At 41.7% G+C, this 25,333-nt stretch overlaps 1 protein-coding gene across 1 annotated transcript in view; it reads left to right on the top strand.

Moving 5' to 3' along the window:
• The first annotated feature begins 2,124 nt into the window (after positions 1-2,124).
• LOC121289113 (MOB kinase activator 3C-like) overlaps positions 2,125-25,333 on the top strand; it is a 69,334-nt gene continuing 46,125 nt past the window's right edge. The window contains exons 1-2 of the mRNA XM_041208160.1: positions 2,125-2,355; positions 18,240-18,801. Of these exons, the coding sequence (XP_041064094.1) occupies positions 18,384-18,801 (418 nt within the window). The 5' untranslated portion in view covers positions 2,125-2,355; positions 18,240-18,383. The remainder of the gene's footprint in view (positions 2,356-18,239; positions 18,802-25,333) is intronic.

Raw genomic sequence — 25,333 nt, 5'->3', positions numbered from 1 at the left:
CCCAGAAACATGATAGGGTCCCCCTTGTCCTCACTTATCACCCCACCAGCCTCCGCATTCAAAGGATCATCCTCCGCCATTTCCGCCAACTCCAGCATGATGCCACCACCAAACACATCTTCCCTTCACCCCCCTTATCGGCATTCCGTAGGGATCGCTCCCGCCGGGACACCCTGGTCCACTCCTCCATCACCCCCTACTCCTCAACCCCCTCCTATGGCACAACCCCATGCCCACGCAAAAGATGCAACACCTGCCCCTTCACTTCCTCTCTCCTCACCGTCCAAGGACCCAAACACTCCTTTCAAGTGAAGCAGCATTTCACTTGCATTTCCCCCAACTTAGTCTACTGCATTCGTTGCTCCCAATGTGGTCTCCTCTACATTGGAGAGACCAAACGTAAGCTGGGCGACCGCTTTGCAGAACACCTGCGGTCTGTCCGCAAGAATGACCCAAACCTCCCTGTCGCTTGCCATTTTAATACTCCACCCTGCTCTCTTGCCCACATGTCTGTCCTTGGCTTGCTGCATTGTTCCAGTGAAGCCCAACGCAAACTGGAGGAACAACACCTCATCTTCCGACTAGGGACTTTACAGCCTTCCGGACTGAATATTGAATTCAACAACTTTAGGTCGTGAGCTCCCTCCCCCATCCCCACCCCCTTTCTGTTTCCCCCTTCTTTTTTTTCCAATAAATTATAAAGATTTTCCTTTTCCCACCTATTTCCATTATTAAAAAAAAAAACCCACTAGAGCTATACCTTGAGTGCCCTACCATCCATTCTTAATTAGCGCATTTGTTTAGATAATATCACCAACTTTAACTTTAACACCTATGTGTTCTATTGTACAATTGTCGTTGACATCTTTTGATGATCTGCTTCTATCACTGCTTGTTTGTCCCTACAACCACACCAACCCCCTCCACCTCTCTGTCTCTCTATCTCTCCGCCCCCCACACACACACCTTAAACCAGCTTATATTTCAGCTCTTTCCTGGACTCGAACTCAAGTTCTGTCGAAGGGTCATGAGGACTCGAAACGTCAACTCTTTTCTTCTCCGCCGATGCTGCCAGACCTGCTGAGTTTTTCCAGGTAATTCTGTTTTTATTTTTGATTAGGTTTAATGTCTAGTCTCCACCAGTTGAATAACTCAGGTAATTGGCTTGATGCCTTCCTATTGGAAACACTATTTGGTTCACTCATATTCCCCAAGTCATTAGCCTTGGTGGATCTTTGCAGACATGCTGGTTCCATCCCAATTGATTGGAATGTGGAATGTAGCGATGCAAATTGGGGAAGCCAGCTTTAGCTACAAGCCCAAGTCACCTTTAGTCTTTGTGTTTAAAATGTCTCTGTTTTTAAAAGTTCAATTCAGGGTTCCAGTCAGTGGATTAAAAATCATTATTTGACATAAAGCACGTTTTCATGACAGAATTAGAGAAAAAATGGTAGTAAGATTTCGGAACACATTTTGAACAATTGGTGGAAATATGCTGTCCAGACTACACAACTTCATTGGGGAATTTACAAAAGCAAAAACTGTTACGAAAGTATACTTTCTACCAGCAAAAAGTTGATATAAAAATTGTATCAAAAACATGACAACAGGAAAGTAAATTGAGCAGACATAAAGCGCATGCAGATCATAGACATTTTAATAAGAGGCATTGTGGATTTTCCTCAAACTGCTTGTGGTTTAGTGAATGCACAGAGGGGAGCTTTGCAGAAATCTAAGCGCTACCTTGACCGCCACACTTCCTCTTAACACTGATATCAGTTTGTAACTTGAACGAGCATTCAAAATGCTGAGTATTTTCTAAAATGCATGACAAGAAGCCGACGGCTATGGGCGTGTCTCCTTGTCCTGTGGCCCTGACATGTCTGTTCGCAAGCTCAGCAGTTAAAGTGGATGAAAATGAAGAAATTGCATTTTTATTCAACAGGTTAAAATATAAAATGCTTGGGCTGAAGTGGTTGATGAAACCACAGCATCCCTTTTAATTCTGCGCTTTCAATGGAGCCAAACAAAACGATCGAGGGAACTGTCTCTTTAAACATTTTTCAAAAAAATCCAAAAAAGATCAACAGAAGTGATCGGGGAGGGTGGGTTGTCTCAGGATGTGACATCATAAACAGGAAAACAGGAGAGGAGCCCAGCCATTCTTGTGTAACCCTCTCCTAGCCCAGCAGTGTGTGAAATGCTGGACTGAGTCTGCAGAGAGGAAAGCACCAAACTATGGCTGTGTTAAATTGAGTCTATAACAATATAAATCCCCCACAGCTGCAGCTTCCTGTAACAACTGTGAAGATCCTGTATGCAGAAGGGAAAGAATCGCTTCTTACAGTGTATGAGGTGAGTGATGAAAGTTTCAATTCTTTTCAGACAGTCTTCATTACCAAACTTTTATTTTCTGATTTTTAAAAAAAGAACCTTTAAGTAAAAACTCTTATTCTTTTCCTGACAAATGGTCTGCAAACTTCAACTCTGTGAGTATCAGCTGCTGGGGATCAACTGTCCAGTGATCCGTGGTATGCAGGCTAAACAGAAAGACAGCTGTTTCAGTACATTCACACCACTGTGATGGAATTTAAACAACTTCTTTTTGCATTGTAAAGAAAAAAGTTGGGGTAAAAGTGACAACTTGCTTAAAATGGTGACAAGCTGAGAATGCCATTTTTATATGATTTTAAAAAAGAGGTATTTCTCTAGAATGTCACAAACTGCTAAAATTGGAATTTTGCCCAAGGGCGACTCTAGACAAAACACACTAGAGGAGACTGAATAGATAGGATCCCAAAATCAATACTCTAAGCAATCCCTGACCTTCCACTTGAATTCAGTGATGCTTATTTTACAAAAGTGCATAAAAAAAATTTATGTGCCGCAGCCGTGTACAATTTTGGCAGTGGTGGGGGGGGGGGAGGCACATAAAACCACCTTCCCACCCACCCCTGAGCTCACCCCCATTACATGGATGGGTGGGCAGGCACTGAAATTGGCAGCCCGCCTGCCATATTTAAATAGATAATCAAGGGTCAATTAGGTTTGTTACCAAGCCAATTGACCCTGATAATACACTGCCCACGCCATAAAACATTTGGCATGGGCAATCGGGCTGGAGTGGGCAGCCCAATTTTTAAAAACTAATCTCTACAAAGGGTGGGAAGGAGCGGGGGAGGGGCAGGGTTCTATCTTCAGGGACTGCTCTTTGTGGGTCATGGGGGCGGCCCTTCTAAAATGGTACCCCCCTTTCTCCCTACTTGCCTGCCTCCTTAAACCCATCCGGCCTAACCCGGCTACGCTTAAGACTTGCAGTTCCGGCAACGCTCTCTAGTCCGCTCTTGCCGCTGCCGGGACTGATGGAGCTGCCAGCCAATCCAATTGGCCAGCAGCTCCTGAGGAGGGGAGTTCTTCCCTAGCAAGGGGTGGAAGTTCCACTGGCCATTGCTTAGCCCACCTGCAGCGCATTATGGCTGCGGCTCCATGTTGGCTTTGTTTCCGGGAGTGTGGGGCTGTGCGAGACATCCACCTCCACCCCCTCCCCACCCCTCCAACCCACTCCCTGTAATATTCAGCCCTTTGCATTTGGTTGGTGAGGAGTTATAATTGCACTGTAAAATTGAAAGTGAAAATTGACAGAATGCATTGATAGTTTTAACATGATGCGTCATGCTTCCTCTTACATATTAGTTCTACTACTAATGTCGGAAATCTAAACTGAAATTCAAAATACCTCCTCAAATAGCCATGTACTTTGTTTGACACTAAGTAGGAATTAGCCAAGATAGTTAGGTTTGATCAAAGTGTTTGAAGAGACTTTTAAAGATGGGGAGAGATGTAGGAAGGTGGGGGGCCTTAAGTAGAGAACTCCAGAGTCCGGGGCCATCATGACTGAAGTCTTCGGTGCCAATGGCAGAGTGGACAGAAGGCCATGCACACTAGGCCAGAGTTGGACAACTGGTTAATGTGAACTGGCACACCCAGGTGGGAGAGGTGACTAGAGAAGCAATGGAGATCAGTGATAATGCCATTTTGAGTGGGCGGGCCATTTAAGGCCTGCCTGACAGGAAGCGCTATGTGCTTCCTGTGCAAGGGTGGGGGAGGGAATCCCCAGCTGTCGAAGTGCATTCTTTCATGCATGCACGCGAAAGAGCACACTGCTCCCTGAGACTAAGTCTCAGGGAGATTAGTGACAGTGCACAGAAGTTAAAAAATAGAAAAGTAAATATATAATTAACATGTACCCCTCATGTAACATTGTCACACGAGATGGGACATGTTAATAAAAATACGAACACTTAAAGACAGGCAAGTACCCTTTAATCCAACCAACATGTCCCACACAATTGTGATACGTTGTGTATGAGTTACCTGGGCATTTTGATCCAAGTAACAATCACACCCCTTAGGTTAGGAAGTGATAAAGATCGTGTTTAAAAACAAAAAATGCTGGAAGAACTCAGCAGGTCTGACAGCATCTGTGGAGAGAGAAATAGAGGCCAGAAGTTTTCCGTCGGCGATTTGGGGGTGGGGCCCACTCGCTGATGGGAAAATGACATGGAATGACATTGGGAGGAACCCCCGACATCATCCCAGTCCCTTTAAATTTTTAGGAAGGCGGGTGGACAGCGAAATCAGCTGTCTGCCCGCCGACCTGTCAATGGCCAATTGAGGCCATTGACAGGCTAATTAAGATCATTAAAGGCCCTGGCCAGGAGCCCCAGCGGGCTCCTGATAAACATGAAACCTCATCCACTGGCGGGATGAGGTTTCATGTTCATTTTTAAAAAGTTTGATAAAGTTTATGTCGTTTTTATTAACATGTCCCATCTCGTGTGACATTATCACATGAGGGGGACATGTTAATAATATTTTTATTTTTCTATTTTTTAACTTCTGTGCACTGTCACTAATCTCCCTGAGACAGCACTTAATCTCAGGGAGCAGTGCACTCTTTTGCGCGCATGCATGAAAGAACGCACTTTGACAGCTGGGGATTCCCTCCCCACCCCTGCACAGGAAGCACATAGCACTTCCTGTTGGGCAGGCCCTAATTGGCCTGTCCACTCAAAATGGCGGCATGCTCCATTTTGGCGGCGGGGGTCGGCTGTCCGCCCACCGCTAAGCCGGTGGGGCCCGCCCGCCCATCAAGGGCAAAATTCTGCCCAGAGTTAATGTTTCAAGTCTGTATGACTTCTTCAGAGCGGGTAAGTGGTTACTGACAAATGTATGTGACTATGAGTCATGCAGATAAGGAGAAGAGCTTTGGTCTTTGCCATGACCAGGATTTTCAAAGGTTGTGTTGCTTGCTTGGTGCCAGGATTGAAGATATCTCCTCACAGCTGGAGAATAACTTGGAGTGGGAGGGGAAAGATCCAGTTGTTATGGTCCAAGTAGGAACCTATGGCAACTGTAGATCCAGATTTCCTGTGGCCATTTGATCTGCTTAGTTATCTTCTGAAACAAGATAAAAAACACCTCCGCATCCCTTTCCTCAAACTTTGGAAGAGCCTGCACAAATTTAAACATCCCTCCACTGGGTTTTAAATTGAAAGTGGTTGTTTCCACATCAGAACCTTCCTCCGCATCCGATATTTCTTTTTTAACCTCCAGCTTTTTAAGATGATATTCCTTCTCCCTTTCCTTTTCTCTTTCCTTCATTGCTAAATCTCTCTCTCTGAAGATCAAGTTTTCTCATTTCAATTTCCTGTTGAAATGCTCTCTCTTTTTCCTTTTCCTTTTCTTTCTCCTCCAACTCAAGTTTTTTCATTTGCGTTCCTTGTCCATGTTCAAGCTTCTTCATTTGTAACTGAAGTCTCACCACCTCCATCTGTGACTCACAGATTTCAGGTAACCCCTTCAATTTCAAATGCTGCATTATTACTTCAATTATGCCTGCTTTCTTTGCCCCGACAGTTAACCTAACTACAACCTATCTGCCAATTCTGTTAACCTAACCTTAATTGCTTTTTGTAAACCAATCAGTTATATTATCTATTCCCAGAAAAGTCTTAGCTATGGATAAAGCCATGTTTGCAGTCTCAGCACTTTAAAATCTCTCAACACCAACTCGTGAGTTCAATGTTCTTCTCATACTTGTAGTCTTCAGATTCACCAACTCAAAGCCAATCAAGAAATTTTAAAACTCCTGCAAGGAGCCCCCAGTTTTGTAATGATGTGGCAGGTGATATGTGCCAGGCAGACCAAATCCACAAGGGAAACTTGGCCATGCTATCACAACAGTTTTGCAATTTGTATTTATTACGAGAAGATTTGTGCACTGAATTAACAAGTAATGAGTCCACTGACAGCGTTAGAGATTTTAAAAATTAAATTAAAACACTTATTAACAAAAGAAAAGAATTTAAGCACATACATGAGATTATAGTTACTTGATATTATAACAAATTACAAAATTCCTAATTAATCTGAGTCCCAACCATACACCCACTTTAAGACAACAATCCAAAATAGAAATCAATTTAATTAGCCAATCCAGCAAGGTTACCACAGTTCCCACTCGACAGTGGGAAAGGCTACCAAAGGCTTTTTACGCAACTTTAGTTACTGATGCAGCACTTCTTCTTCAGAGTGGCTAGTACCTTGAAAGATTTTCCATGACCACACCCCCATATAGCCTTCCATCCTTCATTGTATATGTTTCTCTCTCTCTAATGTGTAAAATTCCATTATCTTGGATCACATGCCTTTGGAAATTTAATTTTCCCATAATATAAAAATCCTTCATGTCATCATTATGGTCAACACTTTTGGGAAAAATAAGCATATTGCTTTGCGTCACTTAACATTACACCATTCCAAACAACCCCTTCACTTATCTAAAAATGCAAATTTCATTCACCCTATCAATGAAACCTTAATCCTAGCTTATCTCCATTTCAAAAGTCTGCTTTACACCTAACTCTTTTGATAGGCCTGGATTTCTCATATGGCATATATGCAGGTTGGGAGCAGGCAGGGGCTGGCACGGAGCCGATCGCTGCCCATGATGGGCTGCGCACTGCCATTTTACGTGGGTGGTAGCGCTCAGTGCTACCTGTTCAGGCGGGGGGAGGACAGAGAGTTGGGGCCAGTGCTCTTTCGCGCATGTGCACAAAAGAGCGCAGCTATCTCCCTGAGGCATGGAGCTGCCTCAGGGAGATTCAGTAGGCAGTAAAAAACTTCAATAAATGGTATAAAAGTTTATTCAAACATGTCCGCTCATGTGACTGTTTCGCATGAGTTGGGACGCGTTTGTAAAGGCGGGGAAGTTTATTTAATTGTTTTATAAAAGCTTCAGGAAACCTCATCCGGCCCGTGGATGAGGTTTCCTGAAAAACGCGAAGGATGTTTGGGGTTTTTGTCTGCCGGCCAGCCTTAAGGTTGGATGGGCAGTGTTCTTAAATACATTAATTACATTCTTAATGGCCTTAATAGGCTGTTGACATTTCGGCGGACGCGCAGCTGACTCCGGTGGTGCCTGCAGAATGAAATATCATGATGATGCGTGATGATGTTGGGATGCAAACCTGACGCCATCGCGCGTCATTTTAAGTGTTGGCGTGTTGATCCCGCCTCCGCACACCGATGGAAGATTCAGCCTATAGTTTCAACCTTGTAGTCTAAGCATCTTGAGTCTAATTAAATCAGTCACACAGACAGAACCATACACACTCACGCCAATAAGCCTACGATAACATTATGAAAAGTATGATAGTTTCATGACAAATACATCAGTGAATAAGGCCAAATTAGGGAAAAATGGTAAGTATGTAAAATTATATATGCTTGATCTGAATGCAAAAAGCACTTGTAACAGGATAGACAAATTTGTGGCACAATCAGTGATAAATGGATTTTATCCAATAGCCATTACAGAAATATGGCTACTTAGTGGCCAAGGTTGTGAACTGTATTCCAGGGTACATGATATTTTAAAAAGACAGACAAAATGGAAAAGAGAGGAGGGTTAGCCCTAATAATAAAGGTGACATAATGACAGTAGTAAGAAAAGATCTTGGCTCAGCAGGTCAGAACGGTTAATTAATGCAGCTGAAGATAAGAAATCACAAGTGTCAGAAAAGTACATAGTAGGCTTCCTAACAGTAGCTGTGTGGATGGATAGAATATTAATCCAACTCAGAAGGGCTTGCGATAAAGGCAATGCAATAATTGTGGGGAACTTGAATCTTCATACAGATTGGATAAATAAAATCAGCAAGAAGTAATATGGAGAATGAGTTCAAGGCAAACATTCGCAATTGTTTCCTGGAACAATATACATTTTGGAATCAACCAATGAAGGTTATTTTAGATCAATAATTTCTGCTCCATTTTGTCTACTTTTCTTTGCTTGCTTCAGTTCTTTTCTTTCAGTTAGCAGTACACCTGTTCTAGGCACATCTTTTGTTTCATTCCTCATAACATTCTCTTTGGCCCTGGAAGACTAACTCTGCTGTTGTTCAATCTCTCCTGTTTTCCACTTTATCATGGACCTTCCTTTTGTCCTTGTTCCACTCACCTTTTACTTAAAACCTATTACATCTTTAACTTTTCCCAGTTCTGATGGAAGGTCATCAACCTGAAACATTAACTCTGTTTCTGTCCACAGATACTGCCATAACCTGCTGAGTATTTCCAGTTCTTTCTGTTATTATTTTCGATTTCCAGCGCCCACAGTATGATTTTGATTATTTTAGATTTTCTTTTGTGTACTGAGACTGGGTAATCTAATACTAAGGGATCCTCTGGGAAAGAGTAATCATAACCTGCGGGAATTTCACAATGAGTTTAAGAGTAACATCCATAAGTCCAAAATTAGAATCTTGAACTTAAGTAAAGCCAATTACGTAAGTATAAGGTGAGTTTGCTAAAGTAGATTAGGGAACAATATGACTGTAGATGAGGAGGTGTGACATTTAAATAAATATTTTATAATTCTCAACAACTCTACGTTCCATTGAGAAATAAAAACTTCACAGAAAAAGAGATTCATTCGTGACTAACTTAAGGAAAATATTAAATTAAAAGAAGAGGTTTATAATGTTGCCAAGAAGCATTGTAAACCGGAGCATTGGAAGAATTTTAGATATCTGCAAAAGATGACCAAAAAATTGACAAAGAGGGAGAAAATAGAATATGACTGTAAACAAAACAGAACTATAAAAGCAGGTTCTAAGGGCTTCTTAGAAGGAAAAAGGAAGAGGGTAGCTAAAATAAACATGGGTTCCTTGGATGCTGAGACATGAGAAATTATAATGGGAAATAAGGAAATTGCAGAAATGTTAAACAAGTATCTTATGTCTGTCTTCACAGTAGGAGGCACAAAAGAAATATGAGAAAAAATGGGGAGCCAAGGGGCAAATGAAATTGAGGAAGTGAGGCTATCCAATCCCCATGACCTGATGGCCTACATCCTAGGGTTCTAAGAGAGTGGCTGCAGAAATAGTGAATGCACTTGTTGTGATTTCCCAAAATTGTTTAGAATCTGGAATGGTCCCAGTGGATTGAGTTGGCAAATATAATACCACTATTCAAGAAAGGAGGGTGAGGGAAAACAGGGAATTACAGATCAGTTTGCCTGACATCAGTCATTGGGGAAAATGCTGGAATCCATTATTAAGGAAGCGATAAAGTGCAAATTGTAATAGAAAATTGTAATAGAGAAATCAAGTTTGACAAATCTATTAACGTTTTTTGAGGATTTAACTAGCAGGGTAGATAAAAGGAATGATGTCGAATATCTGGTTTTTCATAAGATGTTCAATAAGGTGCCACACAAACGGTTGTTGCCAAGATAAGGGCACATGGAGTTGGGAAGAATATATTAACATAGACAGGGGATTGATTAAAGGACAGAAAACAGACAGTAGGAATAAACGAGACATTTTCAGGCTGGCAGGCTAGTGGGGTGCTGCAAGAATAGTATTGAGGTCTCAGCTATTAACTATCTATACTAACGATTTAGGTGAAGGCACGGAGTGTAATGTATCCAAGTTTGCTGATGATTCAAAACTAGGTTGGAAAGGAAGCTGTAAGGAGGACACAAAGTCTGCAAAGAGATATAGCCAGGTTAAGCAAATGGACAAGAAGGCGGCAGATGGAGCATAATGTGAACAAACATTAGGTAATTGTGGAAAATTGTCCATGTATGTCCAGTCCACAAAAAGCAGGACAAATCCGACCTGGCCAATTACTACTGCCCCATCAGTCTACTCTCAATCATCAGCAAAATGATGACAGCTGTCATTGGCAATGCTATCAAGTGGCACTCACTCAGCAACGACATGCTCACCAAAGCTCACTTTGGTTTCTGTCAAGGCCACTTGGGTCCTGACTTTGTTACAGCCTTGAACTAAACATGGACAAAAGACCTGAACTCAGATGGTGAAGTGGGAGTGACTGCCTTTGACATCAAGGTAGCATTTGACCAAGTGTGGCATCGAAGAATTCTGGTAAACTTGAACTCAATGGCAATCAGGGGGAAAGCTCTCCACTGGTAGGAGTGATACCTAGCACAAATGAAGATGGTTGTGGTTGTTGGAGGCCAATCATCTCAAGCCCCCAGGAAGTCACAACAGGAGTTCTTCAGGGTAGTGCCCTAGGCCCAACTATCTGCAGCTGCTTCACCAATCACCTGCCATCCATTATAAGGTCAGAAACAGGGATGTTTGTTGATGATTACACAGTGTTCATTACCATTCGCCACTCCTCAGATACTGAAGCAGACCTTGTCCATTTGCAGCAAGAACTGGACAACATTCAGGCTTGAGCTGATAAGTGGCAAGTAACATTTCCACCACACAAGTGCCAAGTGATGACAATATCCAACAAAAGAGAATCTAACCATCTCTCTTTGATGTTCAAGGGTATTACCATCACTGAGTCTTCCTCCATCAACATCCTGGGGGTTATATTGACCAGAAACTGAACTGGACCAGTCATATAAATATAGTGGCTATAAGAGCAGGTCAGAGGCTGTAGATTCTGTGGCGTCTAACTCAACTCCTTACCCTCCAAAGCCTGTCCACTATGTGGAAGGCACAAGTCAGAAGTGTGACAGAATATTCTCCACTTGCCTGGATTAGTCTGTGTTTCCAACAATACTCAAGAAGCTCAAAACTATCCAAGACAAAGTAGCCTGCTTGATTATCACTCCATTCAGCACCATAAACATTCACTCCCTCCATCACTGAATCACAGTGGCAGCTGTACATATACAAGATGCACTTCAGCAACTTGCCAGGACTCTTTCAGTAGCATTTTTCAAAATCATGACCTTTATAACCTTGAAGGACAAGGGCAGCAGACGCATGGGAACATCACCATCTGCATGTTTCCCGCCAAGCCATACACTATTTTGACTCGGAAATATATTGCCGCTCCTTCATTGTCACTGAGTTAAAATCCTGGACTCCCTTCCTAACAGCACTGTGGATGTATCAGATGGACTGCAGTGGTTCAAGAAGGCAGCTAATTACCTCTAGTTTCTCGAGAGGAATTAGGGAAGTACAACAAATGCTGACGATGTTCACATCCCATGAAAGAATAAAAAAGGATTTGAGTGTTCTTGTACAAAAAAACCCAAAGAAAGTTAACATGCAAGTACAGCAAGCCTTTAGGAAGGAAAGTGAAATGTTGGCCTTTATTGAAAGGGGATAGTAATACAAGAGTAAGGAAGATTTGCTGCAATTATAGGGCTTTGATGAGACCACACCTAGTTTCTGTACCTAAGGAAGAATATACATAGAGGGGGTGCAACAAAGGTTCACTAAGTTGATTCCTGGGAAGAGAGCGTTATCCTACAAGGTGAGATTGGGTGGCCTGGGTCTATACTACTAGAATGAGAGGTGATCACAGAATAGATGTTGAGCAGCTGTTTTTTCTGGCTGTAATGTGTAGAACTATGAAACATTCACAGGATTAGGGGACATCCATTTTGGACTGAGATAAGGAGAAATTTCTTCACTCAGATTTGTGAATCTTTGAAATTCTCTACCCCAGAGGACTGTGACTGATAATTCATTGAGTATATTCAAGGCTGAGATCTATAGATTTTTAGACTCTAATGGACTCAAAGGATATGAGGATCAGGCAGGAAAGTGGAGTTGAGATTGAGGATCAGCCATGAGCTTATTAAATGGTGGAATATCCTCGAGTGATCGTATAGCCAACTCCTGCTCCTATTTCTTATGCTCTTATGTTTACCCCGACCCGAAACTAGGGGCAGTGTTTTTCCATCAGCAAGTGGGGGGTCAGGGCCTGCGCGCCAACGTATAAAATGACACGTGGACATTGGGTGGATGACCCAATGTCACTGCACGTCATTCAGATATTCAGTTCAGTGGGTGCACAACCACTCAGCTGTGCGCCCGTCGAACCGTCAAAGGCCTATTAAGGCCTGTTAAAAGGTAATTAACTGAGCTGTCCGTCCAACCTTAAGGTTGGCGGGCAAGGTGGCCTTTGTATTTTTCATGAAACCTCATCCACGGGCAGGATGAGGTTTCATGAAGGGTTTATTACTTAAATAAAAATTTTTGAAATAAATAATGGACATGTCCCAGCTCATGTGACAGTTTCACATGAGTGCACAAGTCCTTAAAATTTTTTCCCACTTTTATTCAAATTTCCATAACTTAAACAAATATCCCTGAGGCACCTTTGTGCCTCGGAGATCTCTGCACTCTTTCGCGCGCATGTGCAAAAGAGCGCAGGGAACCACTTAGGGAATCTCCCCCCCCACCCCCCCCACCCCCCCGCCTCCCCCACCTGCTTGGCGCTTCCGAACGCGCATCACGATGGTCCGGCCTTAACTGGCCCACCCACGTAAAACGGTGGCGTGGACCCGATCGGGGGCGCCGATTGGGTTCGCGGCTGCCCCCACCTGCCCTGCACAACCCCTCCGTTGGGGGGAAATTCCTGGCCTGAGAAAGACAAAAAAACCAGATAAACCCAGACCAACTGTGCAAAAAAAAAATTCTGAAAAATTCTTCCCCAACCCATCTAAGGCGTCTAAACTAGCCCAAGAGATCACCCTGGCCTTGAATTTCCTGAAGTGCCAACCATTTGTAAGAGGTGATGTCTCCCCTAACCAAAATCATGCCCAACTCCCGCCTGAAGGAATAAGATAAGTGATAAATGAGTAGGCTGGAACTCAGGGTAGGATGTAGCCAATGGAATAGGAAGTTAATGTTAAATTTGCATAGAACTTTGGTTAGAGATATTGGGCCAAGTTTTACGCTCTGAGATTGGGAGCTTTTCCTGCTGTGTGGAGAGTATTATGGAGCATGATGACATCAAGAACCCTTTATGACATCATCACACGGTTTCCGATAACATGGCATGTGGGCAGGTCATAAAGTTGGGAGCCCGCCCGCGTTATTTAACTATCAATTTAAAAAGCAAATCAGCTACTTAATTACCCATCCCACTGCAATAATACGGCTAGAACGCAATAACACACCTTGGGGGCAAGATTTATGACAGGTGGGGAATCCATTTTCTTTAAGTGCAAACTTGTTTGGGCAGATTTTAAAACTGCAGCTGAGACCAGAGTCTCAGCTTTGCAACTCAAACTCAATTGATTGCAGGGACTGCTCATTTGAGTGGACAGTTGAACCTTTTGGATATTGTTCACATGGAGAAGTCTCCTCTGATTCAGAGGGCTGTTCTGATGGAATATTTTCCTGTCCATTACCCAGGGCTGAGGGGTGAAAAGTGTCTGAGGTAGATGGGGATTGTTGCCAGTTGGAGACACAACCTCCAGTGAGGAGGAGAGAAGGATTGGGATTGGGAAGAGGAGGAGGATAGAGAGAAGAAGGGAACACAGGCGGGGCTCAGGATGCTGTGGTTCCTTAGGAAGGGGAGCCGCGCCAGACCCTGAAGGTCAGGAGGAACTCAGAAACCCTCAATGGACTCATGTTGCCCCAAGGGAATACAGGTCGAGATTTACCTAGCTGCGACTGACCTCATGAATTCATTGAGCCTTTTGTGGCACTGGAACCAAGCCCTCCTCAACATGTCAACACTGTTGACCTCATTGGCCACCTCCTCAAATGCAGCACTAGTCTGCCTGGGCTTCCTCCTCTTCCCAGCACTGGGCATGAGCTGATAACATTTATAATGTACTGCACTCAGGAAGGCAGCAAGGGTGGCCTCATTGAATCTGGGGGCAACTTTGACCCTTCTAGAATGTCTCTCCCCTTGACCCGATGGGGCAGATAACTACACATGGAAAAATGCGTTAAAAGTACAGCTTTTCAATGCCAAAAGGTGGGAGACTTGCTGATTTTTAAAACTTCTGCCACCTATGAAGATTGACATAGTTGGCAGGGATCAGCTAAAAGTTAAAATAAAAACAGGAAATTGTGGAAAAACTGAGCAGGTGTGGCAGAATCTATGGAGAGAGAAACAGAGTTAACGTTTCAAATCCGTATGACTCTTCCATAGAGCTGAAGAGAGGTAGAAATGTGATGGATTTTTACACTGTTGAAGAGAGGCGGTGGAGCAGGTGGAACAAAATAGAAGACCAGGGATAGGTGGGAGCTCAGGAGAGATTTGGCAAAGATGTCATGGACACAAGACAAAGAGACCGGTAATGATAGTGTTAAAATCTAAGGCAGGTGCTAATGGTAGCACAAAGGAAAAGTAGCGGAATGTGTTACTAAAAGAACAAGGCTCGGTGGTCTTTGAAAGCAAAACATAAGAACAAGTTACAGTCTGACCCTGTGGGAGAAGGAGTTAGGAAAAAAAAAACATCAAAATGTAGGACAAGGTTCATGGTCTGAAGTTGTGAATTCAATGTTAAATCCAGGAAGCTGTAAAGTGTCTAATTGGAAGACGAGGTGCTGTTCCTTCTGGAACTGGAGGAACAGCGCCTCATCTTTGGATTAGGCACTTTACAGCCTTCTGGACTTACCCTTGTTCTGTTAGTAACACATTCGGCTATCTTACCTTTCTGCCACCATTAGCACCTGCCTTAGTCTTTACATTATCATGACCACTCTCTTTGTCTTGCATCCATGGAATCTTTGTCAAATCTCTCCTGAGCTTCCACCTATCCCCGACCTTTTATTTTGCTCCATGTGCTCCACATCCTCTCTTCAACAGTATAAAACCCATAACATTTCTACCTCCCATCGGCTCTGAAAGAGTCATATGGAGTTGAAACATAACTCAGTTTCTTTGTCCACAGATTCTGCCAGACCTCCTGAGTTTTCCCAGCATTTTCTGTTTTTATTTTGGATTTTCATCATCCATAGTATTTTGCTTTTATTTTAGCTAAAATTAAAATTGACTTACCTGGCCAGACTGGAAAATCTTCACTATGTATAATAGAAGTACTCGATTGATCATCCGGTACACCTCCTGATGCTTTCCTGCGCTAGGGGCACTTTAAAGTGCTGGCCGTTACCTTGTCCTGGTTCACGGTCTGCAGCCTCAGAGACCAGACATCCCACCCCTAGCACTTATTTGTGGGGGATACTGGTCTGTAACCTGCCCTTGCCGCTAATTGGTGGTAATTATTGTATTATCAGGCCCGCGCCAAAGGTGGGCCCAGAAGTTAGAACACCGCCGACTTCTGGGTGCGGAATCTGCCCTCGGCGTGCGACTGTGTTATTCAGCTCACTGTGTGCAGTCCTGGTCTCCATACTATAAAATGGATATTGAAGCATGAGAGAAAGTTCAGAAAACTTGCAAGGATGTTCCCAGAGTCAAGAGAATGGAAATATTAGGAATGATTGAGCAGGCTAGTGCTTTTTTCTGGGAAAGTTAGAACTAAGAGAAGACCTGATAGACATCTTTAAAATTATGAAGAATTCCAATAGGCTGAATGTGAAGGAATTGCTTTCACTTGTGGATGAGTCCGGAAAAAGGGAACATAAATATACAATGGACAGTAAAAGGTCAAATCAAGAATTTAGGGGGAATTTATTTATATAGAGGGTGGTGAGAAGGTGGAACGTGTTATTAGGTGGTGTGCTTGAAGCAGATAGCAATGGTACATTTAAGAGAAAGCTTGATGTATACTTAAGGACGAAGGGGATTGCAGGATATAGGGGTAGACTGGGGAAAGGCAGTTAGAATGGGAGGAGGGTTGTGTTTAGTATAAACATTGGCAGAGATCAATTGGGCTGAGAGGCCTGATTCTGTGCTATAGATTCTGTGCAATTTTTATACAACAACACATTTAACTTGTTATTGTAACAAAATAATTTAGGCTTTATATAAGTGCTAAATGTTGGGATTGTGTCAGTATTCTTATGTTAGTTCAGTTTTAGCAAATGACTTCGAGGTGAAGTTGCAAAGACTTTTGCAGTGCAGTTTGATATTTTCATCTTTGTATGTGAAATCGATAAATTTGAGGTTTAAAGTAATTCAAATTTTATGCATAATATACTTAACAAATCAAATATATTCTGCCAGTACAACATACTATGAGGGCATGGTGATAGATTTTGAAGCTCTTAACAGGTGATCAGGGGATGGGTGGCAGTAGCAATCGAAGGGGAGGAGGTCAAGGTCACAATTGAAGGGGACTCAGGAGGTCAAATGGTGGCTGACTGCCGCCTGTGGTTTTAATGTGGGGTCCAGGAGCATTCCTGTTCCTCCCAGGTCCACATTCAGGTAAGTTTTCTTTAAAAAACTTAACTTTTTGTGGCAGCCTGCAGTGGTCTCTTTAAAGACAGCTGGGATGTTGCATGTACACCTGTTTTTCCTGAATCTAGTCAGTGCTGGCTGCTTAAGGGTAAACCAATATTACAGAGGGAGCCTCAGACAGGCAACTGGGCTTCCCAAATGGCCCTGAACACCTTATTTTGTCTACATTAATATGGTGGGAGCTGTAGCTGCAGCATGTGCTTCTGGCCTACTATATTGGAGTTTTAGGCACTCAGTGCCTGGAAAATAAGGCCCTTGAGAATGCCAGGGTTTTGTATTAAAGACACTTTAAAAAAAAATTCATATTCTAAATAAGTACCAAATTATTGAATAAATTGTTAATGAAATGTAACTTCTTAACATTGTTTAAAAACAAATTTAATCATAACTTCTCTAAGTCAACCAACCTGCTATGTTGACTTAGAACTGTACCAGTCGAAATATGCATGTCAGTTACAAAAAGTTCACACAGAATAACTTTCATATTGATGATGCAGTTGGTTTATTTAAGTTTGGAGATCTTCTAATTTCTACTCTGCACTCATTTAAAACAGAAGCCAAAACTACAGGTTGATTTACTGTTGCGTTCTTCTGATTAGCAAAAACATACCAATCATATGCAAGGATTGGTAAAGAAATTTATTTGAAGATAAGACCATATACATACAATTATAACTGGAAGGCTATATGGACATGCCTGACCTGTATGACTGCTGCTCTGTTCTGTCTACTGGTTTCTTGGAATTATAAATCGTATCATGTCTCATGGTGGAATTTCTTCACACTGAGTGAATCTTTGGAATTCTCTACCCCACAGGGTTGTGGATGCTCCATCGTTGAATATATTTAAGGCTGGGATAGACAGATTTTTGATTTCTCAGGGAATCAAGGGATATGGGGAGCGGGAAAGAAATTGGAGCTGGTTCTCCAAAACTCTTATTTCTCTGCTATGCATTTATTATACAGTAAATATCTTAAGTGCTGGCATACTTTCTGTCAACTTCTCCACTCCAAATACAAAAGCAAACTTGTCACACTGTACTTACACCCTCCTCTCCAGCTGTAGCACTGTTGCACCTCAGTTTGGTACATCAAGCTCCTTGAGATCTGTTTGCTTCCCAAATTGCCACAAGTTTTCCTTGGCTTTATCAATAATTCTGCAAAATTGAAGTATTTTTTCAAAAGAAGGACACCCTGTTTGAATTTAAAATGAAGACTGAATTCCATCTGCTGCCTAGACCAATTATCACCAGCTTCTAAACATAGTTCACCTGTAGACAACACTACAGAGTGACTCCACATCTGGAGCATCCTGGGAGATGGTCTAGTTTATACAATCAAAACAGCAGGTGCCTCATTCACTTTCTAACTGACAGTAAGAAATGAATGTTCTCTTTCGAGAAGAGCCTTCACAGAATTTAATATATTTTACTTTTACTTTAGGATTACACCTTGTGAGTGATATAATCCTGATATAATGGAAGCCTTAATGTAAGGCGGTGTACCAATCAATTGGGTATCTTGATAAAATTACCAGAATCTGCCTTATTAAACAATAAATGCTTCCTTTTTTACAGAATACTCAGATTGCTGCAGTAAATTGTGGAGAATAAACTACCATTGAGATCCTGAAGTTCTTAAATACTATCAACTTAATTCAAGAAAAAAGCCCCTTTTTATCTTGAATCTTGTTTAAGGGAGAGACGGACGTATCTTGAAAGATGGCCCTTTGCCTGAAGCAAGTCTTTAATAAAGACAGAACTTTTCGACCCCGAAAGAAGTTTCAGCCAGGAACCCAACGCTTCGAGTTGTACAAAAAAGCGCAGGCCTCACTTAAATCTGGTGTCGATCTCAAGACTGTAGTTCAGCTTCCTGCAGGGGAAAGCCTTAATGATTGGATTGCAGTCAACACAGTAGATTTCTTCAACCGCATTAACCTCATCTATGGTACCATTTGTGAGTACTGCACCGAAAGGAGCTGTCCCGTCATGTCAGGTGGGCTGAAGTATGAATACAGGTGGCAGGATGAGCACAAGTATAAGAAGCCAACCAAAGTAACTGCTCCACAGTATATGAATTTGCTCATGGATTGGATTGAAGCCCTGATCAATAATGAGGACAACTTCCCCACTCGAGTCGGTAAGATTTCTAAGAGAAAAATAAGAATTCATGATTGGAGGGATTAAAGGTGATTATGAGCCAAACATTAGCATTTTCAAAATTAGCTAAATAAAAAGTATAATTCGGAATGTTTAAAAGCAATTGAAATAGAACTGCTGCTAGATTTCTCGAGGTTACTGTTTAGAGTATGAACTTGGTGAAAATGATGCATTTTTGCCTGCACTTCAGTTTGGTTGTTGCTCTTTTTAAAAAAAAGTGTGCACATGTAAGTCTCGCAAAGCTTGATTGATAAAAAGGGGGAGACTTTCAATTGATGGTCACCTGTATCTCGCCTGATAAACGTTTGACCTGCAGATCATTACCTGGTGGGGACCTCGTGCACTCGTTTGCCCACCTGAACAAAATTTCAAATAGGTCTCTAAGTGGGCACATGGTCCTTCTGTCCAAAACCCACAGAAGGACAGATGCAAATTGGGTTTGGGTCCCAACTTAAAATTATCAGTAGAAATACAGGAAGCATGCTGCTCCATCCTAATGTCTAGAGGCCTAAGCAGGGTCCTTTTGGAGGCAGCCTCTCCCAATAGGTAAGATTTTTTGTGTTTTTCTAAAGATTTTTACGGGGCCAGGAAGAGCAGGAGTGTCGTCAAGCTGATATCGGGCACCCATTAAGTACCATTACTTAAATATTTTAATTGTTAGTTTGAATACTGCTGATGCACTCTGCATGACTACATAGTGGGCAGCAACTTTTGCCATGGAACAGGGGCCACACCACAGTTTGGGCACTTAGATGCCAATGTTTTTCGAAGCTTTATTGTTTTTATGAAATAGTGGAATGTACTTCAAGGGCATTTGATTACAAATTTAAAAATAGGTTACTTTAACTCCACAGAACTCACTGATGAGGGCACATTGAAATATGAATTTCACTCAAACAGATAGCACTGTTAATCAAGGGTGGCATTTGTGCAATAGTTAGAGGTGACCTGGGTACAGGAGATCAGGATGTAGAACCAGTTTGGGTGGAGATGAGGAATAGTCGGGGAAAAAGTTACTAGTAGGAGTGGTCTACAAGCCACCTAACAGTAACCACAATGTTGGACAAATATACAAGAAGAAATATTGTGTGCTTGTGATAAAGGGACAGCAATAATTATGGTTGGCTTTAATCTACATATAAACTGGAAAAATTAGGTTGGCCATGGTAGCCTGGATGAGAAGTTCATAGAATGCTTTCGAGATAGATTGTTAGGCACATTCTGGAACCAACTAGAGAGCAGGTTATATTAGACTTGGTATCATGAAATGTGACAGGATTAATTAAAGTAGTCGAGTAAAGGAATCCCTAGGTAGCAGCGACTACAATGTGATTGAATTTTACATTCAGTAAGTAAAAGAGTGGGTTTAAGACTAGTATTTTAAACATAAATAAAGGCAACTATTTGGGCAAGAAAAGTGAGCTAGCTGAAGTTAACTGGGATAGTATGCTTGGGAATAGATCAATAGAGAAGCAGTGGCAGATACTTAAAGGGATATTTCAGAGTATTCAGAAAAAGTATATTCCTACTACAAAGAAAAAGTCAAAAGGGAAGACCCACCACTCATTAGGGGGAAAGTTAGGGAAAGCATCAAACTTAAGGAAAAAACATGTAATTCCACCAAGATGAGTGGCAGGTCAGACAATTGGTCGGAATATAAAGAATGGCAGAGAATTACTAAAAGGTTAATCAGGAGAAAGAAATTAGAGTATGAGAGGAAGCTAGCTAGAAATGTAAAAATGGATAGCAAATGTTTCTAAAGATATTTAAACAGGAAGAGAGTAAGTAAAGTGAGTGTTGGTCCTCTAGTAAGTGAGAATGAGGAGTTAATAGTAGATAATAAGGAAATGGCTGATGAAATGAACAAATATTTTGCTTCTGTCTTCACTATAAAGGATACAAAAAACATTCCAGTAATTGCTGTAAATCAGGAGGTGGAGGAGAGAGAGGAACTTGGTGAAATTACAGTCACTAGGGAAGCGGCACTGAGCAAACTGATGACCTGCAGTCTGACACATCTCCCGGTCCAGAAGGACTTCATCCTAGGGTAATCGGGAAGAGTCAGCATAGTTTTGTAAAGGGAAATAATTTTTAACCAAATTATTAGAGTTCTTTGAAAGAGTAACATGTGCTGTTGATAAAGGGGAACCTGTAGACATGCTGTACTTGGATTTCCAGAAGGCATTTAATAAGGTGCCACATCAAAGACAGACTGGGTTTGTTTCCACTGGAGTTCAGAAGAGCAAGTGGTGACTTGATTGAAGGATATCAGATCCTGAATGGTCATGACAATATGGACATGGAAAGAATGTTTCCTCTTGTGGGTGAGTCCGGAATGAGGGGACACTGTTTTAAGATTATGGGTCGCCCTTTTAGGGCAGAGATGAGGAGATTTTTTTTACTTTCAGATGGTTGTGCAACTTTGGAACACTGCCTGAGAAGGCAGTGGAATTGCTGTCACTGAATATTTTTAAGGCAGAGGTAGATAGATTCTTGTTAGGCAAGGAAATCAAAGGGTATTGGGGATAGATGGGAATGTAGAACTCGAAAGACGAGCGGTTCAGCCATCATCTTATTGAATGGCAGAGCAGGCACGAGGGGCCAAATGGCCTACTTCTCCTATTTCGGATGTTTGTATATTTGTATGTTTGTATGAATATTGTGTATCAATTAACTTTGAGGTAGGCTCAAGGCAGGTTGTTTAAATGTGCAAATAGGGGTCCCATCCCTGTTGTAGGACCCTGATCACAACTTTCTAGGAGAAATGGGTGAAGCATGCATGTAAACTCCTCCTTCTCCAAACTTTGGAAGGGAACCCGTGATCTTTAAAAGGGCGGCTGAAGGCCTCTTCTCTCAAAAGGTGGATTTTTTTTGGAAAACGTTTTTCAGGGGTCAGGAGGAGTAGGAATGCTCTTTCTAGCTCTCTAAAATTTTCCAGTCCCCTGCCAATCTTTCCTCATTCCTCGGTGTATGCAACCTTCCAACAGGCCTTATCTGGCTATAAGCAGCAGCCAAACAATTTTCCCTCTACAGTGGGCATTGCATTGCCACCTGCGGCTTGCTGAGGAACTATTGCTCAAGCTGAAACCACAACGTGATTTGGACTGCCACAGGCACAACTACCAGCACTCCACCAACGGCCACCCTCATTGACAAAATCGTCTGTGCAATACAGTTAGGATAAATAACATTGATTGCAATATGAGATTAAAATGTTAGAACTTCACTTCATTTTGCTATGGATAACGTGGAGTCCTATCTTTGGTTGTTCATGAATTTAAATAAATTGGAGAGCGTATTTGTGAATTTGCTTCTTGGACAAATAGGTCTGCTCCTTGACTTATCTTTGCTTATCCCATACTTAACTCCTACCGCTAAATCAAACAACATCAAAGAGTGATCAGAGGAAATAAGACAAAATCACCACTGTACCCACCTCTAATCTTTTGGTCAGCCTCTCATTTTCCAGTTGCACGTCATAGCACCTTTTTATCAATGAAATTGTGTGAATAATTCTCCAGTCAAGCCAATGGTTTTGTAGACCAGACACAGGCAAGCTATGTGTGATGACATTTGACCCACAAGCAATGCAGTAAAGAAAAGTTGTAACTTCTTTAAACTTTTTGTGGAATCTGTAATTGTTTTTAAGAATCTTTGAAAAGGGCTTTTAAAAGTTTGCATCATGAAGGAAAGCTACAGTAGAGGGGAGAACAAAGAAGGAACATTTACAAGGAGCTGTGTGTATAATTCAGTTAAACAGGGCAGAAAGCTGAAGGCAGCTAGGATTAGAGCAGCGATTGTCAATTGGACAATTTTACTGCTACAGCTTAAGTTTTGACAGAGATAAAAACAAAAAACTGCGGATGCTGGAAATCCAAAACAAAAACAGAAACAGAAATACCTGGAAAAACTCAGCAGGTCTGGCAGTATCGGCGGAGAAGAGCACAGTTGACGTTTCGAGTCCTCATGACCCTTCCGGCAGAGAAGAGCACAGTTGATGTTTCGAGTCCTCATGACCCTTCGAAGAGTCATGAGGACTCGAAACATCAACTGTGCTCTTCTCCGCCGATGCTGCCAGACCTGCTGAGTTTTTCCAAGTATTTCTGTTTCTTTTTTGTTTTTAAGTTTTGACAGAGCCTATCAAACTGTTTAATGTTTTTTTTTAAGGAATCAGATAAAGGAGTCTCTGAGGAATCTGTGCCATAAAGACTGTTGTGAACCTAGCTAAGGCAGTTCTGCAGGAACGTGTTGTTCAGATGGCGACCATTTCCGTGGACCTCGGATGGAATATGGCTGCCAGTGAACATGACTTGAGGGCTGAATTGATTGAGTAGGAAAGTGAGTGATCCTATGTACCACAGGATGAGTTAGAGAACTTTGGAATACTCCACATGGTGCTACATGTCTGTGGGGAGTGATGCAGATTCTTTTAGTTCTATAGACATGTCTTTGTTGTATCGACTATTTAAAGTGAAATTTACCTTTTTATTTGAAGTATCATATGCCTGTTAATTCATGTTTAATTTACATTGGTTCTGATTTGTGTTAAAGTAAAAGCTACAAAAAGTGAAATCTCATTGGTAATTTCTTCATTTGGGTATCATTTGATGCATTTTGTTATTTTGCTTACAGTTCCCCCACGGGAACAAGCAAGTTTTTAAATGAGCTGATTTTATTCTGTTGTCTTAATGCTACCAGCTCTCTCACCGTTAATGTTTGGTGAGCCAGTGTCATGCAGCCAGGATCAACCACAAGGTATACTGTCTGATCTGCATAATGGCCGACCCTGGGAAGACCAAGATGGACATGGTAGTACAGCAAAATGGAAATGCAGTTTCTTGCAGTAGTGATGATTCCTAGACTCATGGGTTGAGTTGATTATGAGAATACAAACACTGGCATCAGAAATATAGGCTGATTATTCCTAGTAGGCTGGAACACGATCAAAATGCTGTTTTATTATACAGGTTAAAACGATATATGGCACTGATATTTATCAGAAAACTGAAGAGATAATGGTTTGTAATTTGTTGACACAATTTTTCTTTGTTCATGGTGTTCAGGGATCAGGCAAATTGGCTTGGAGATGCCAGTAATTTCTTTTGGCAACATGATTCCCAGATGTAAAATTCCAGAATCAAAAGATTTTTTTAAAGTGTATGTCAACAAATTTGTTAAATGGCCAGAATATTTCTGCTAAGAATTGGTCCTAGCTGTTAATTAAGTCATAGTAGCTAACAGAGAAACTAAAATCATTTGCATTGTTTAAATGGAGTCAGTGAGGATTTCAATAAAGCAAACAGGCAGCCAAATAGCTGTCGACTACACAGAATATAGCATCCAAAATTGTATTGTGTCTGCCTTTTGTCATACATTTTGACAGGGTTGACACTACATTCTCTGGTTCAGTAAATGGGCTGGCTTCCTGCCTCCTAGCATCAGCCATTACAACTATGAACTCCTGCAAAGAGGTGTGTGTGTGTGTGTGTGTGTGTGTGTGTGTGTGTGAGAGAGAGAGAGAGAGAGACTTGAAGTGACTATTTCAAATGATCTAGCATCATGTTTTCCCTTTTCTACAATGAAATGCTTGTCCTTTGCTGAGCCCTTCTAAGATTATCAATTTAAAATGATGTGTGGACGAGAATACAATCACTGCAGCCCATCAATCTTCTGTGTAGTGTATTGGGATTGTTTCAACTAGCAGAAGTTCTTAATTCTTTCTGTGTTTATATACTAGATGAACCTGCCCTAAAAACACAATTGCTTTCAGTTAAACTCCATCTCTCTGAATTTACCGTGAGATTGATTCTAGTTCATTTTTCATATGCTTCCTGGAATGATTCCTTAGAGAATGGAATTCCAGTAATGGGGGTTGGCAGGAATCATTTCAAGTGCCTAATTCTATTATTACACAAGACGCTGCAGATTTCAACTGTTAAACAGATTTATAAAGCTATGCAAACCACACACTAATTATTTTGTCACTGAGATTTGGGACAAATTGTTTGTGTGACAGAAAATGACATCTGTAATTTTGTAGGTGGTTCATCTTCCTCATTTCAAAGAGGTATCAAATTAAATCTAATACTTGAACACAATTGGAGTTACTTACTTCCCTCAGGCAATTTAAATAAATTAGGGGGATTCCATGATGATACAAAATTGAACATGTTTCATTCACGGGGAGCTGGATGGCCTGAATGGTCTTTGTTCTGTCTTCCAAATGTTGCTGTTTGAGGAGCAAAGTGTTAACATTGACCAGCAGGGATTTTGCCCATCAGGTCTGCTCCACCATTCGATGAAATCATGGCTGATCTGATAATCCTCAGCTCCACTTTCCTGCCTTTTTCCCATAACCCTTGATTCCCTTACTGATTAAAAATCTGTCTATCTCAACCTTGAATAGACTTAACGACCCAGCTTCTACAGCTCTTTGCTGTAAAGAATTCTACAGATTCACTACCTTCTGAGAGAAGAAATTCATACTCATCTCTGTCTTAAATGGGTGACCC

This window comes from Carcharodon carcharias, chromosome 16 (genome assembly GCF_017639515.1).
Source record: "Carcharodon carcharias isolate sCarCar2 chromosome 16, sCarCar2.pri, whole genome shotgun sequence".
Taxonomy (NCBI): Eukaryota; Metazoa; Chordata; class Chondrichthyes; order Lamniformes; family Lamnidae; genus Carcharodon; species Carcharodon carcharias.
The sequence above is the reverse complement of the archived record's forward strand: the minus strand, read 5'-3'. Positions and strand labels throughout refer to the sequence as shown.